This window comes from Musa acuminata, chromosome BXJ3-2, assembly GCF_036884655.1.
Source record: "Musa acuminata AAA Group cultivar baxijiao chromosome BXJ3-2, Cavendish_Baxijiao_AAA, whole genome shotgun sequence".
Classification (NCBI taxonomy): domain Eukaryota; kingdom Viridiplantae; phylum Streptophyta; class Magnoliopsida; order Zingiberales; family Musaceae; genus Musa; species Musa acuminata.
The window spans coordinates 30,364,133-30,377,862 of record NC_088350.1 but is presented as its reverse complement, the minus strand read 5'-3'; the positions used below and the strand labels follow the sequence as shown (position 1 = coordinate 30,377,862).

The 13,730-nt window shown below is 41.2% G+C and overlaps 2 protein-coding genes and 1 pseudogene across 3 annotated transcripts; 1 reads left to right on the top strand and 2 right to left on the bottom strand.

The window, feature by feature from the left end:
- Positions 1-346: 346 nt before the first annotated feature.
- Positions 347-2,724, bottom strand: LOC103975499 (uncharacterized; annotated as a pseudogene).
- A 440-nt stretch (positions 2,725-3,164) lies between these two features.
- On the top strand, positions 3,165-10,291 carry LOC103975501 (polyadenylate-binding protein-interacting protein 7). 2 transcript variants are annotated; one of them, XM_018822310.2, is made up of 6 exons: positions 3,165-3,559; positions 6,359-7,199; positions 8,055-8,346; positions 8,545-8,600; positions 9,284-9,405; positions 9,750-10,291. In XM_018822310.2, exons 2-6 carry the CDS (start codon positions 6,441-6,443, stop codon positions 10,051-10,053), a joined length of 1,533 nt encoding a protein of 510 aa, XP_018677855.2. In that variant the 5' UTR covers positions 3,165-3,559; positions 6,359-6,440; the 3' UTR covers positions 10,054-10,291. The 2 variants fall into 2 exon arrangements, with proteins under 2 accessions (XP_018677855.2, XP_064995316.1); XM_065139244.1 differs by having other exon boundaries at positions 8,055-8,460.
- A 123-nt stretch (positions 10,292-10,414) lies between these two features.
- Positions 10,415-12,955, bottom strand: LOC103976248 (probable nucleoredoxin 1-1). Its single transcript, XM_018822269.2, has 4 exons — positions 12,704-12,955; positions 11,812-12,300; positions 11,230-11,718; positions 10,415-11,154 (listed from the first exon to the last, which is right to left on the bottom strand). The coding sequence occupies exons 1-4, from the start codon at positions 12,938-12,940 to the stop codon at positions 10,531-10,533; spliced, it is 1,839 nt and encodes a 612-aa protein (XP_018677814.2). The 5' UTR covers positions 12,941-12,955; the 3' UTR covers positions 10,415-10,530.
- Positions 12,956-13,730: the final 775 nt, after the last annotated feature.

Sequence of the window (13,730 nt, the reverse complement as noted above, 5' to 3'; positions counted from 1 at the left end):
AAGAGTAGATCCGACGCATTTCATCGAACAGGTTGGCGCATTCTTCCGACCCCTGAGAGCTTCAATGTACTGAGAATTCGTTCACCGCCTGTGAAACTAAGATAAGAGGCACTTTACCGACCGGGAGACACGCGGTAAGCTCACCGCCAAAAAAAAGGACTATATCTTCTCTAAAAGAATTCAGTAAAGTTAGTAACATCTATTGCTTCTTTTTAGACAGACATTAACATCTATTGCTTTTTGTACATCAACATATAGATAGGAAAAATGTGGACGGCATGAGATTAAGCTACAAACAAGTAAAAAATGCAACAAAATATGGAATTAGATCATTCATGAGTTTCTCTCCTACCAAAGCATAACATTGTTTCTTTCAAAAGCATCCACAAGAATGATCATTTCAATATTACAAAGGAGAATGAGACTAGCTGGAACAGCTTGAGCAAATTTCATATCCATAAAGCCATCATTCTAAGAATCCTGGCCCAATATGGGTCACATGTAAAGTCAAAACCACAAGGCAGATTTCACTCTTAGGCATGGCCATTTCTTGAACACATGAAAAATAGGGAGACATGCCAAGTCATTACAACAAATCACTGAACTAAGTTTTCCCACTCGATAAAAGATAGGCTCATCAATAAATCCTGTTACCTGAAATGAATGTTCGGTTGCCGCCATTTCTAGTGTTATTTTGTCGGGCAAGTGATAGGTTACAATGCCAGGGAACTGCTGCATATGGGTTTGTTCGACAACCTCCCTCCCTTGATCGAAGCTGACAACTACACTTGCACCTGTGCATCACAAATTGAGTCAACATGAAGAAAGTTGCAAATCAAATTGCAACAGTATTCAGAAGAAATATTTGGATTTTCAATAGCAGAAACATGACGAAATGGTTATTTAAAATGCAGTAGTTGAAATGTTCTAGTCACTTGTAAGTGGAATGTCATTTTGATCAGTAACAAAATGGTTTAGATGTGAAGACAATCAACATGCAATAATGAATGTAGTTGTTACCAACACAAGATGGACTATGTTTCCCAAAATGACATTTCAAATCATTAATTCTTAGGCAAGTCCAATCTAAAGCTGAAATTGGAACAGTTCGCAGTCCCTAAAACTTATTTCTGAGATGTTGTCCTAATTAACAAAAGATTAACCTTCGCTTTATTAGACAAGTCTCTGCCACTACTTAAATCACCAAGTGCACTATTTATTTGATGAGATGATCGATTCACTAACTCCGTTAAACTTAAATCACTAGTCTAAAATGTTTAAATCGAAATTAAAATAATAAACTCAAGAAGCCTTTTATTTAAGTCTTCTTTCACTTTCGACGTAGGTCTTAATCGGGATGTTACATTTTCCCCCGATACAAGTAGAGACACCACAGATGAAATTCTCATCTTAGCCTTCCCACATGCTAATTTTTTTCCAAGATCAAAAGAGAAAAAAATTATGTATTATCATCTAGCACGAGATCAACAGGTTCACTAAGGAGTCCTGAAATGCATTTCAAAGATCCAAGTATTGAACTAGTCATAATAATCTTAAAAAGGCCTTGCTGACATGTTAAATAATAAATCTCCTCAGTTTTCTCTTCTGCAACAATTGTCACATGGAACAGTCAAAAGGTCATTCACTCCAATGATGGGGACAAAGATTTCACGCAGCAAACAGAGAGCTTTCCATTTCTACACCTCAAGTTCAGTTCTAGTAAGCCAAAAGACATCCAAACAAAAGACTTTAGATCACAATATGAAATTTCTGTTATTAAATTATTGAAGTTGCCTACTTTTAAAGTGTTCAGATCTATCTATCTAATTGCCAAATATCTTTGCAAAATGCTAGCCAGTTTAGTAATCAAATTAACATTCTAAGAACCCTGCAATTGATCCACAACAGCTAATTTGCACGGAAAAAGAATACGAGAAAAGATTCAAACTAGTCAGAGGCACCGGATTTCAAGAAATCCAAATTTGAAGTACGAGTGGACATAACCAAAGGTTGAAGCTTTGCTCACAAAATGCTGTAAGACATACAACTTTAGTTCCTTTTAAATAGCATCTTTCGGTAACGAAGAAGAAAAGAACCTGGAGAGCACTTCCCAGCAAGTGAACTAAGCAACTGGCCAATCGAAACGCCCCATCCCAGGCCACATCGAATGGCAAAAACCTTTCCGGCACGGCGTCCACAAGGCCCTGCCTGCACCGCACTCGGTCATGGCTCTCTTTGATCACGGCAAGCACGAAGAGCGACGCGTGGATCGCCACCATGAGCTCGCAGGGGACCGACTCCACCACCCGGTTGATGAATCCGCGGTCGGGAGTACCGCAAGAACCCTGGATCCGACCTCGCTGATTTCAGCGGCCGCGATGATCCGGCGGGCCTTGTCGGCCCGCGGCTCATCGGAGTTTCTCGCGTCTGCGTCGAGGAAGGACCAGTCCCTCTCGACGAGCTCTCCCACCGGGATCGCGGAGTCGGCGACTGAACCGGAGGATGGGAGGAAAGTGGAAGAGGAGAGCCACCGCGGAGGGGGTCGAAGATGGACGCGAAGAGAATAATGAATTACGGTTAGGGTTGAGGCCGGGGTTCCGGAGGTGCGGGGAGGAAGGTCGGAGAAAGGCCGATGGAGGGCTGAGCGCGTGTCAGATTCGATGAGCATTTGCCACATGGATCTTGAAATCGGCGTCAGAATCGTCGATTTAACGAGATATTGGCTTCTTGGACGGAAGCCAGAAGCGGGAGCCTCTCCGGTGTCCAACGCGACTTAAGTTACGACATGATGACGCGGCAGCACCGACGCCGTGGCGAGTTGCAAGATGACCCGCGTGTCGCGTCCGGAAACGGAAGCGTTTCCACGGAGTACGCGATATCGAGATTTCGAGTCCCGTGATGAGTCATTTCACGTGGCAAAGTGTCAAATAGAAATAAGTCGCCAACCATATTTATTTGGTGGGACCCAACGCACGATGGGACCAAACCACTCGATCATCGAGCACACGGTTCCACAGCCCGTACGGCGCCACGTGTCCTGTCATAACAACCGCTGCCTCCTCCCTGTCCCTTTTCAGATGTGCCGCAGGCGCACTCGTGGCGGTCGACGCTTCGCAGTGACGCTCGACGCCGACGGATGGGATTCGCTCGAGCGAGACGATCCGACGGCTGAAAGCACTCGACTCCGCCGTTTCGTCGCTAGTATCAAGGGGTCAACAGCAGCAGCAAAGACGAGGGTGAGGGGAGAGAGAGAGAGAGGAGAGGAGAGGCGAGTAGAAGAAGTGATTGGAGTTCTCTGTCGTTTTCTTGCTGCTTTGGTTCTTCAACGAAGCGTCCTTCGATGGTGGTGGTGGTGGTGGTCGCGATCGACGCGAAATCGAAGGGGTGCTGAGATATTCCCGTGGGAATTCCAAGCGGCCGCAGCTAGCTGGGGGAGTCACGAATCCCGAGAAAACCCTCGGTCTAATCCGAAGAGATCTCTTTCTTTATTTGTTTCTTTCTCGCCCTTATCTGATGGCTTGGCTACCTCTCATCTATCCGGCCATCGATCTGAGAAAAGGTCCGGCCTTTTAATGTCTGTTTGCTTCGATCTTGGTTTCTTGCTCTTTTTCTTGAGCTTCTTCGGGCAAGTTTCCATTTCCTTTGGGTGTGAATCCGGTTTCTTTACTTGATGTTTCTTGGACGACGAGGTTGAGATATTGGGACTGCAATTGCTACATCTCTTGCATGTCTTCTTGAACCTTATATTGTTTTCACTGGGATTTTGTGGGTTTCTTGGGTTTGGAAGTGGTGCAGCAGTTGCTTTCTTGTGTCTTTTGCTCTTTTGCCAAATACGCATCTTTAAAGATGGAAACTAAAATAGTTGATGTGGTAAATGATGTTTGCTTAGTTCTTGGACTATAATTGAGTTGGAATATAGTCATACGAAATAATGGAATATGTACGTTTGAATGCTGAAATGGAGAGACTAGTTACTGTCTTGCTCAAACCAGTCAATTTCTGCAAATTTAAAGTGTATGCCAATTGTTGTGTCCTTCTGAAATTGATATGAAAATGGAACTTACGAAAATATGAAAATGGAGAGTGAATTTAGTGGTTTTGCATCATATGAGAAAACATTGTCGACGCTTGTTTATCTTTCACGAGATCAGGATTGAATGTTCTTGGACTAATTTAGCTGCAAATTCAGAGGTGTTGCTTTAATTAGCTAATGCCATTACTTGCATATTATGCCATGAATTCGTTAATTAGTATTGAAGCGTCTGGGGTTCATTTTTGGATTACAAGTTGTTCATCTACTGTTGTGACACATACCTTACAAATATGATGTGAAGAAAACGAGAAACATTTTTTGGTAGTGATGTAATCATATTTTTGGAAAGAAATATTTATCTTAAGATGGAGTTCTACTACGTTTTGAGTAGGCAGGTTAGGTTGTGTTGGATCATGATGGAGATAAATTGGAAGAGAAATTGTGAGAGAAAAATTGTGGCGAACCATTTTCTTAAGAGAGTGATCCAATTTGCATCATTTAGACTTGTCTAGGAATCAGAGTTTTGTGTATCTCACCCAAAAGTAAATGTTTACTATTGTAGTCATTAAGACTTATGTTCTATAGCTTGATAGGTAAGGTGAGAAAAACACATAAGAATAACTAGGTTAGAAATTAATGCAACGTTTGTTTTTGTTGGGTTTGTTGATTTAAATAAAGTATTATTTCATCAACTTGAAAGAAACATAATATTCTTAATTGCTCTTTGGTTTCATGAAGGAAACTTATATCTAAACAGAGATTCAAATGTAAAATCTTTTACATGGGACTTTGCTACAGGGATTATGTAGCATTCTGTATATAAAAAAGATTTCTACATACAACTGAGAGGTTATACAAGGTCTGAAAGGAGTTGAAGATGCCATTCTTAGGCACTTGGGAGCATTCAGAAGGAACAATTTGCTACAATATATCCTTGCTCTAGTGGAAATAAATGAACATGATGAAAAACATGACATGGAACATTGGTACCACATGTCTCCTAGGTTCTGAGGCTACCGGCTTCTATGACACAAGCCTCAGAATATCAAATACTATGCTTTTCTTGCCACTGAAATGCGTATTGCAGATATCAAATATATCATTGCTCGCCATATATTTATTATATATTTCGTTGATACAAATTATAATAATATCTATATCCTTTATTTTTTAACTGAGAAAATTAGTTTTTAGAAATCATAACGTGATTGAGACTGCTTATGTTCCTCCTAGAAGAATTACAACATGATGACATTCTAAATTTTAGAGACTATGAAATGTTGATGGATGCATATGTAGTAGCTAACTTGGAAAAGACAAACGTAGCCTTAGACTCACAGAGATTATTTGGGCTACTGCCTGACATGATTCTTCGCCTATTTGGTCAGTTCTCTGAGGTTAGGTTATTGAATGACTAAGTTGTTACAAGTATTATGACTCTTGTATCTTCATAAGATGATGGAATGTTCCCCAATAGTTGAATATGTTGTCATACTATGACCTAGAAGCTCAACTAGCTGGTTTTACATTTTTGTTGGTGTCCAGTTTTGTTGAAACGTGAATGAGGATAGAATCAGAATGAATCAAGCAAAATTCAATCTTCCATAGGTATTTGAGAGTTTTATAGACGACATCAGTCCAGGAATTTCATTGTGCAAATAGACCCCCAGGATAGCAGCACCAATGTTTTATATCCACATGGAGTAATAACAAATTTTTGTAGTCATGCAGAGTACTCTTAGGATTGCCACTAGTTATCTGATGCAATAAACAAGAGGTCCTTTCCTTGGTACTTTAGTTTGTTTTTATGATGGACCAACAACTGTTAAAGGAAATCAGGTATGAAGTTGCAGACAGCAGTTCGACCTTGAAGGTGTTCTTGATTTGCTCCCTAGTGTCATCCTAACTTTGAACTATCTAATTCCATAGCTGAAATTCTGTTGATGTTTGACTTATTCTTTGGTAGAAGCTGTGAGTAAAATGTTGTCTGTTTTGATCAAATTAGCCTTCTTCATTAATGTTGATGCAGAAATAATGATCAAATGATTAATACTGGCATTTAAAAACTTTTTAGCTATATCTCTCCCTACTGTTGCTGTGATTACCTTTGAAAGATCATCATTAGATCACAAGGATGAGTATTCTCTTTTTTTTGGTGTGTTTTTGCTGATGTAGCTGGCATATAATCTATTCTAACAATACAAACACTTGTTGGTACCTACATGATTGCAGTACAGAGCCACTTTTTGCATAACTTTTGTTGTAATAGATTGACATTTTATGAATTCCTCTGGATTTTTTAGCTCATACATATATTATTTGCAGGTTTGGGATAAATCATTTGTCAAGGTTGTTTTTGTGTTATGAAATATTTAAGGTTTGTGAACTTTCTGTAGTTTGAGTAAAGATGAATATGTCTGACAATGGTCTTTCTGATAAAGAGGGTACCAAGTTAAATTTGTGGAATAAAGTTACCACTTTAAATCCCAATGCTTTGGAGTTTATTCCATCATCTCTGAAATATGCAAAAAGCACCAAAAGCTTAGATACAAAAAAGTTTGATGGCCTAGGATCTTCTGGAAAGTCAGTCTTTAATCAGTCAGGCTCCACTATATCAAACAACTCAGAAGGTGAGGCGAATCCATACTGGTACCATCAGCTTCCTGATGATATCACCCCTGATTTCAAAGTCATGGCAGAAGAGTTGCAGGGACCTGGAAATCTCCGAATTGCAGATCTTTCCTTACATGATGCTGTTGGACCATCAAGACTTTCAGGATCAATGGCCAACCAATTATTAGGTGTGAGGAAAGATGTTCCTTGTTTTACAAGTGAAAATCACCGTTTGAGTGAAAAGATATGTGCTGAAGAAAAATCACCAACTGCGTTCATGGCTTCAGCTGCTAGTTCCTGGGGCAAACCTTTCATAAATGGTGAAAAGCACAGTAGAATTGGAAGGATGGGATGCAGAAACGATGGGGATTTTTGTGCTGGTCCAATAAATGATTTGACAAGGAATAATATGCTTCTTGAGAATGCAGCTGTTGATCCTATCAAATATTTGTCATCATGCTTTCCCGGTTGTGATGCTCAGAGACTAGCCAATGTTTACTACAAGAATGGATGTGACTTGAACTCCACAATTGAGCTTATAAGTCACTACATGGTATGTTCGGGTTAATTTGGGCTTTTGTTTTTTCGGGAATCATTTCTTATATCAAGTATTTTAGAAACCTAAACTTCAGATTCATCTTTAGGCCTTAAACAAAATGTTGGGAAGTAAGAAATCGAATTGTAAAGTGGAAACAAGTGACTTAATAGGAATAGCAGTAGCTGTTTGGTTATTTGGATATCATCTAACCAAGGCTTTTATGCTAATAAAGAAAGGATGTTCTTCACCGAGTTAACAAGAAAAGGCCAGACCAGATAGCTATGTGATGGTGTCTAAATTTTGTTGGGCATCCTGCCTGCTGTGGTTTCAGCTGAAATTATAAGCATGGATTCAGAAAACTTATTTTCTTTTGGGGTATATAGTCATGGAAGTTTTGATAGAGAGAATATCAGAAACTTGCATTACAACTTGTTAGTTTAACTGTAATATATAATATTGTTGAAATCATAACTCAACATGTCAATCACTACTTTTTAGTTTATCTCGTTTGAGTACTACTATGGGCAACATTTTCGTACTGTTCTAACCACAAATTACTAGGAGGTAACAATCTTGTTGTATTTTACAGTTTATTTAATTTTTGTATTAGGTTATGTTATCGTTCTTCGACTGTGGTGCTGTACGCATGTTATTTTATTGAATTTATTAAACTTTTTCAGTTATAAGTTTCCCAGATAGATTTGTGACTTTAAAATTTTACTATAAGTATGAAGAAATGACATTGTGGCAGATTATACATTTAATATTGATCGTTGCTATAATGTTATGATATCATTACCTGTGCTCTTTAGTTGTCTTTTGAAGCTATTTGAGGGCATAACATTGTCATCATTTTCTGCTAAATGTCAGCATGAGGTTGATAGTGGTTTTGATCAGAACCTTAATGTGATGTCATTGGCATCCTCAAGAGTAAGCATGCTGGACTCCACTGCTCTGTCCTTCGCAGAGACATATGCACAAAGTGGGTCATCAAAGTATAATAGGGAAGATATCCGACATAATCCAATTATGCATAGATCTACCTCCAGCATATCAAAAGGTGACATGAAATTTGCATCGACCATTAGACAACTTGGGTTGCAGGATTTTCATCGTTGGAGGTCTGATAGAAATGGTTGTGCCGACGGCCATGTTGGCTCAGGTAGAACCATTCAACTTTTAGCTAGTTCTCTTAATGGTCATGGTAAAACACTTTATAAAAATAAAAGTGCAGCTAATTCAAGTTCTGGTTGGCTCGAGACTGAAGATGCAGTGGGTAATTTCTAATGCCAATTTTCTGAGTTAAAAGTGGAAATTTTCCCATTGTCATCATTTAATATGATTGCAAATTTGTATTCAGAGTCAAGAAGGGAAGATCACAATGTTGCAACTCTACGGAATAAGTGCTTTGAAATGGTAGGTGTTCTGGTTTCTGGGGCATCATAAGTTATTTATTCATCACAATTCCTGTTATAATCATTTCTAAGGATGACTTTTGTTATTGCTCTATGCTTGATAATTGTTGTTTGATGTTCGCGGAAGCACATTCTCTCTTCTCATCTTAATAATATTCATGGGCATCTCTAGTGTACTGATATAGATGATATTCAACTTAACCCTTTGATCTCTTAAGGGTAGCACCGCAAGAAGAATGAGGAATTGTAATGCAACGCATGAATCTGCGTATTTATTAGAACTTAATTTTAGTGTTTCTCTTGTTTATGCTAGCTATACTTGGACAGCATTGTGAATCTAGTTGCATCATTGGAAATGTTGAACCACCTGGATTCTAAATATATTCAAGTTAGTCGGAGAGCACAACTCTCCACCTCATTTTTGTTCCATGTTTTCTCTGTGAAGCTTTCTGTCATTTTCTGAACTTTGGCTTCAATTTAGATTCCTCAACTGATTCTTGATTTTGCAGTGGCCTCATTGTTATATGTCTTTCATCCTTTGCAACAACACCGATCAATTTCACTGGCATCTGTTATATAATATGAATTGTTCCTCATCTAATCATCTTCTTATTTATATGTATCGTATTCAAGAATGTAGCCTCTTTTGCTTGGAAAGCAATCACCTTTATGTATTATTGACAGGAAAATCAAACATATTATATTGGCGACAAGGTTTTGGCAAAGGAACTGGGTTCCAAAGAGCAATTGTACAACAGGCAAACTGGCTCAGCTCATGGAAAAGCTGAAGCAATTTGCCAGACGAGGTTGGTCATCTATTTCACTGATTGAGATAATGTATGTCAAATTTATTCCTGGAGTCATTTATGGTTGCCAACTTTGGAGGGTTACTTTGGTACAGTAGTAATGTACTTGGGTACCATATGACCTAAGTGACCAAGGTTCGAGTGACAAAATTAGTCACTCTGTTTATAGAGGTAATACTGCATCCGTTAGCTCTCATAAAATCTTGCATTGCCAAGAGCCTTGTATGTGGGATTTAACCTTTTGGGTTATACTTTCTGCCTTTTTTCTTTTACTGCACTCAATATTTGTTATTTACATATCTAAAAGCACTAGTTAATTTTGAAGAACTGCCAATGTTTTTCAGGAACCCACTGTTTCCGGAGCACCAAAGCTACAGCCAACTGAAAGACCAGGTGATCGACTTATATGGCCTCTCTGTAACCGAAGCTATGCAATCCCTCAACAACAGGTTGAGCTTCCTGAGACGCAAGGCAAGGTCCTCAGGGCAGCGACTGCACGCCATAATATGCATTGGAGTTGGTCAGCAGCACTCCAAGGGCACAGGATCTCCTGCTTGGCTTCCTCTTGCAGTGGAGCAGTACCTGACGACGGAAGGCCTGCAGTTCACCCAGCCTCACCCAGGCCTTCTCCGTGTTGTGATATATTGACAGACACGCTGTAACTATTATACCCAATTGGAGAGAGACAGAGAGAGAAAAAGATACATCATACACTTTTCCTTATTGTGCATATGGGTGGAATAGAAGAGAAATCAGTGCAGAGTACGTAGTTACACTACTGTTGTTGACGTTGTATATGGTGGTGGCTTCCGTTACCACCTTTTGTAATTTGGTGGGTGGAATTTTTCTGGTTTTGTTGCCATAAATTGTACATTCTCTTTCTTTAGTCTGTTGGTTTTTCTCTGCGCTATTTGAAAGTTGACGAAGCTGTTTTTCGACTTGAATGTGATTGATCATATCGAGCAAATAAGAAAAAAAAAAATCTTATCTGACTTTTACTGATCTGATGTGAAAAAAGGTCAGTCGTGTTCTTCTCATCGATTCATACGCTCAGACACCGTAGCATTCCGTGGTTAGAACAGAGACAAGCCAAAACCTTAAAAGACTTCGCGGCAAACCGCTCCGTCACACGCGTATCCTTCCATCACGTCCTTCATCTTCGTCTTCCTTCTTCTCCTCCTTCAATGCACATTTAGGGTGGAAATCGACATTGCACCCGGTGCAGCTGTAGGACCACCTACTTCCCATCTCGCCGCAGCCATCACAGCAATACGTCTTGCAGCGGGTCAGCACAAGCTCGTGCCCATGGAGATCACGCTTCACCTTCTCAGGCCACCCCTTTGCCATCTCGTCAATCTTCTGCTCCAACTCCTTGATCCTCTCCTCGCTGAACGGGTAGGCATCAGCTCCATGGATCGTTAACAGATTCCTTGCGTCCTTTGTGAGAGTCCGACCCGTAGGACCAATTGCAACCAGGGAGGGGATGCCACGGACTCTAAAAGTGCGGCTCAAAGATTTCCTCCTCTCATCACCAAACGGCAGCGCCAACCAAGGCATGCCTGAGAAGAACTCCTCGAAAGAATCCTGATCGCGGTCGCTGGAGATGAAGACCACCTCGAAAGAACTGTCCATGCTCTTGATCTTTTGATATTCCTCGATCAGACCGGCAGCAAATTCGCGGTATCGACCGCACCAGCAAGCTGAGAAGTAGAGGAGGATGGTCGCGCCGACAAGCTCCTTCACCGGAACCTGTGAAGCACGATGACGAGAGATTAGCCATCGACGATGCTGAGCTGTGGATTCACTATATGCTCAATTCATTACCTTCGAGCCTTGTTTCCCAATTACATAATCGAGGTCCCCAGAGACAAGAAGAGATTCCAGTGTCTGTGCATCCATTTTGGCCTTTGCCTTCTCTGCCGTCAAATCCAATCTCTCCTGAGAAAACGGGAACGCTTCCCACGCATCAAATCCATGTTCTTCGACGAGCTCAGCGTAATTGACATCCATAGTCTTGCCATCGTTACCAATCACAACCAAGGCTGGGTTGGCCCTGACATCAAAGCAGCGGCCAAGCTTCTGACGGCTCTTGTCCTCGAAAGGAATCGCGAGCCATGGCATGCTCGCCAGGTCTTGTTCATAGGACGATTTCTCATCATCTAACGACACCAGCACAACCTCAAAGCTCTCCCGGGCTTCCTTGAGCTTCCTATAGATTTGAGCCAGCACCGGAGTGAACTCAGCGCAACAGGTGAAAGCACCGATCGAGAAGTACAAAACCACTATCTTCCCTTCGAGATCCGACACGGCAACCTGCTTCGATTCAGTATCGATCAGGTGGTCATAGATGGTAAGCTGGTGGATCAAAACTGTAGCTTCTCTTCCTACAAGGAGGTCATCAATTACCTTGGACCCATCATTGGAGATCAAGTAGTCTCGGGAGGGCGAAACCAACAGTCTTGGAAGAGTCTGTTCCTTCTTGGCAGCCTCCTCCTCCTCCTCCCTCAACCGGTTGATCTTCTCAGGAGTAAATGGATACCCCTCTGCACCGTATTCTCGCACAGCTTCGATACCTTGTTCATTAAGGACCTTGCCGCTGGCATCGAGGATGACAAGGTGAGGTATGCCTCCGACCCTGAAAAGCATATCGAGCTTTTTACGTGTGTTAGAGTCCGCAAATGGGATTGCCAACCACGGCATCTTCGAAAAGTATCTATCAAAGGAGTCCTCGTCGTGATCAGCTGGCACGATGACAATCTCAAATTGGCACTGGCCCTTCGAGGAGAGCTCATCGTATACTTCGATCAGCAGAGGAGTGAAGCGTCTGCGGGGTCTGCACCATGAGGCCGAGAAGTAGAGACCAACCACTTTCCCGTCAAGACTGCTGATCGCCACCTGAACAAATCTCTGCTTGTCAGCGAGAATCTATAGAACGCCGTGCATTTTTCATAGTTGAATTAGGCAAAAAATTGGACTTTTAGCAATAAGCAGTTCGCCTAATCTCATCCTCCTCCGTTTTCTTCTATCTAAACCTCTCGATCCTCAGATTCAAATCCAAGCCTTCGATTCATCCTATTGCTTTATGCTCTTTCTGACAGATCAAAAGACACCCTGCTTTCTTGTGACGAACACACAGCATATCGTTGGCTTGCCGGAAGGGACAAAGGTTCACTTACTCTAGGCAACGAGCATGGAAGACTACTTCTATAACGATAGATTGGTGAGCAAGTCTCACAAGATCTTGACTTTCTACGGTAATCATGATGCTCAACAAATATTAGCGATTGATGGAAGACACCTTGTCGCCATTGTTACGGAGGAGGAAGTCCCTCTTGTCGCCTGAGAGCAGCGACACCACATCGCTCACTGCCACCTTCGCTGCCATTTCCTCTCTCTCTCTCGACGGCAAGAAGGAAGGGGACTTCGACGCCACCTGCTTATATAGACAGGCCAGCGGACCATTGGTTGCCTTCATCGTGAAGTAACGAACAGTGAACGCCTCGACGCAGAGCGGTTGTCGTTCATCACACACCATTAAGAAATCACTCCATCCTTCCACCTGAGAATTTAATATTAATCACCTCAGCAGTCTGATCTCAAACACCATAGTACGGAAGATAGAAGTGGGTATCATGCTCGGAAGCCAAGGGTTTAAATAATACAAAGAAGCTGATGTTCACATTCCTTTTTGTCCTCTCTGAAAGTTATCTCTAGAAATTAATGGCCACGAGAAAAAGTTCCATCGTCGTCACCTCCGATCATCTTTCTTTTTCTTCCGGTACGTGCTTGTTCGAAAGATTCATTGACCTCTTTAAGACAATCAAAAGTTGCCTATATGACAGACACCATTGAGATCATCAATTACCTTTGGATCTGTTTTTTAAGATCAATTCCCTCTTAGCAGCCTCCTCCTTCTCACTCGACTTGTCGATCTTCTCAGGAGTAAATGGCCCCTCGAAAAGCTTACCGGGCTTTTTGCGTGCGTTGGAGTCTGCATATGGGACTGCCACCCAAATGCATTTTAGGAGTCGTTCCAAGTAATTCACTAAAGGGAGGAAGCATCAGTAGCTAACTTCACTTTCCGATTACTCGTAGTTTCTCTAAACTTTTGTTTCGTTCTCTAAGGTACTCTTTACGGTTCCTCTTCTAGTACTCATCTTTACGGTTCATCTTCTAGTACTCATCTTTATCATAGAGGAAGCAATAACCTTTGTTCTTTGTCGAATCTTTCTTAACAACATTTATTTTACTACCCTTATCCTTACCTTTGATTTTTTTATTTTTTTAGAGAATTAACTTCGCTTTCTTAATAGTACTTTTTGTCA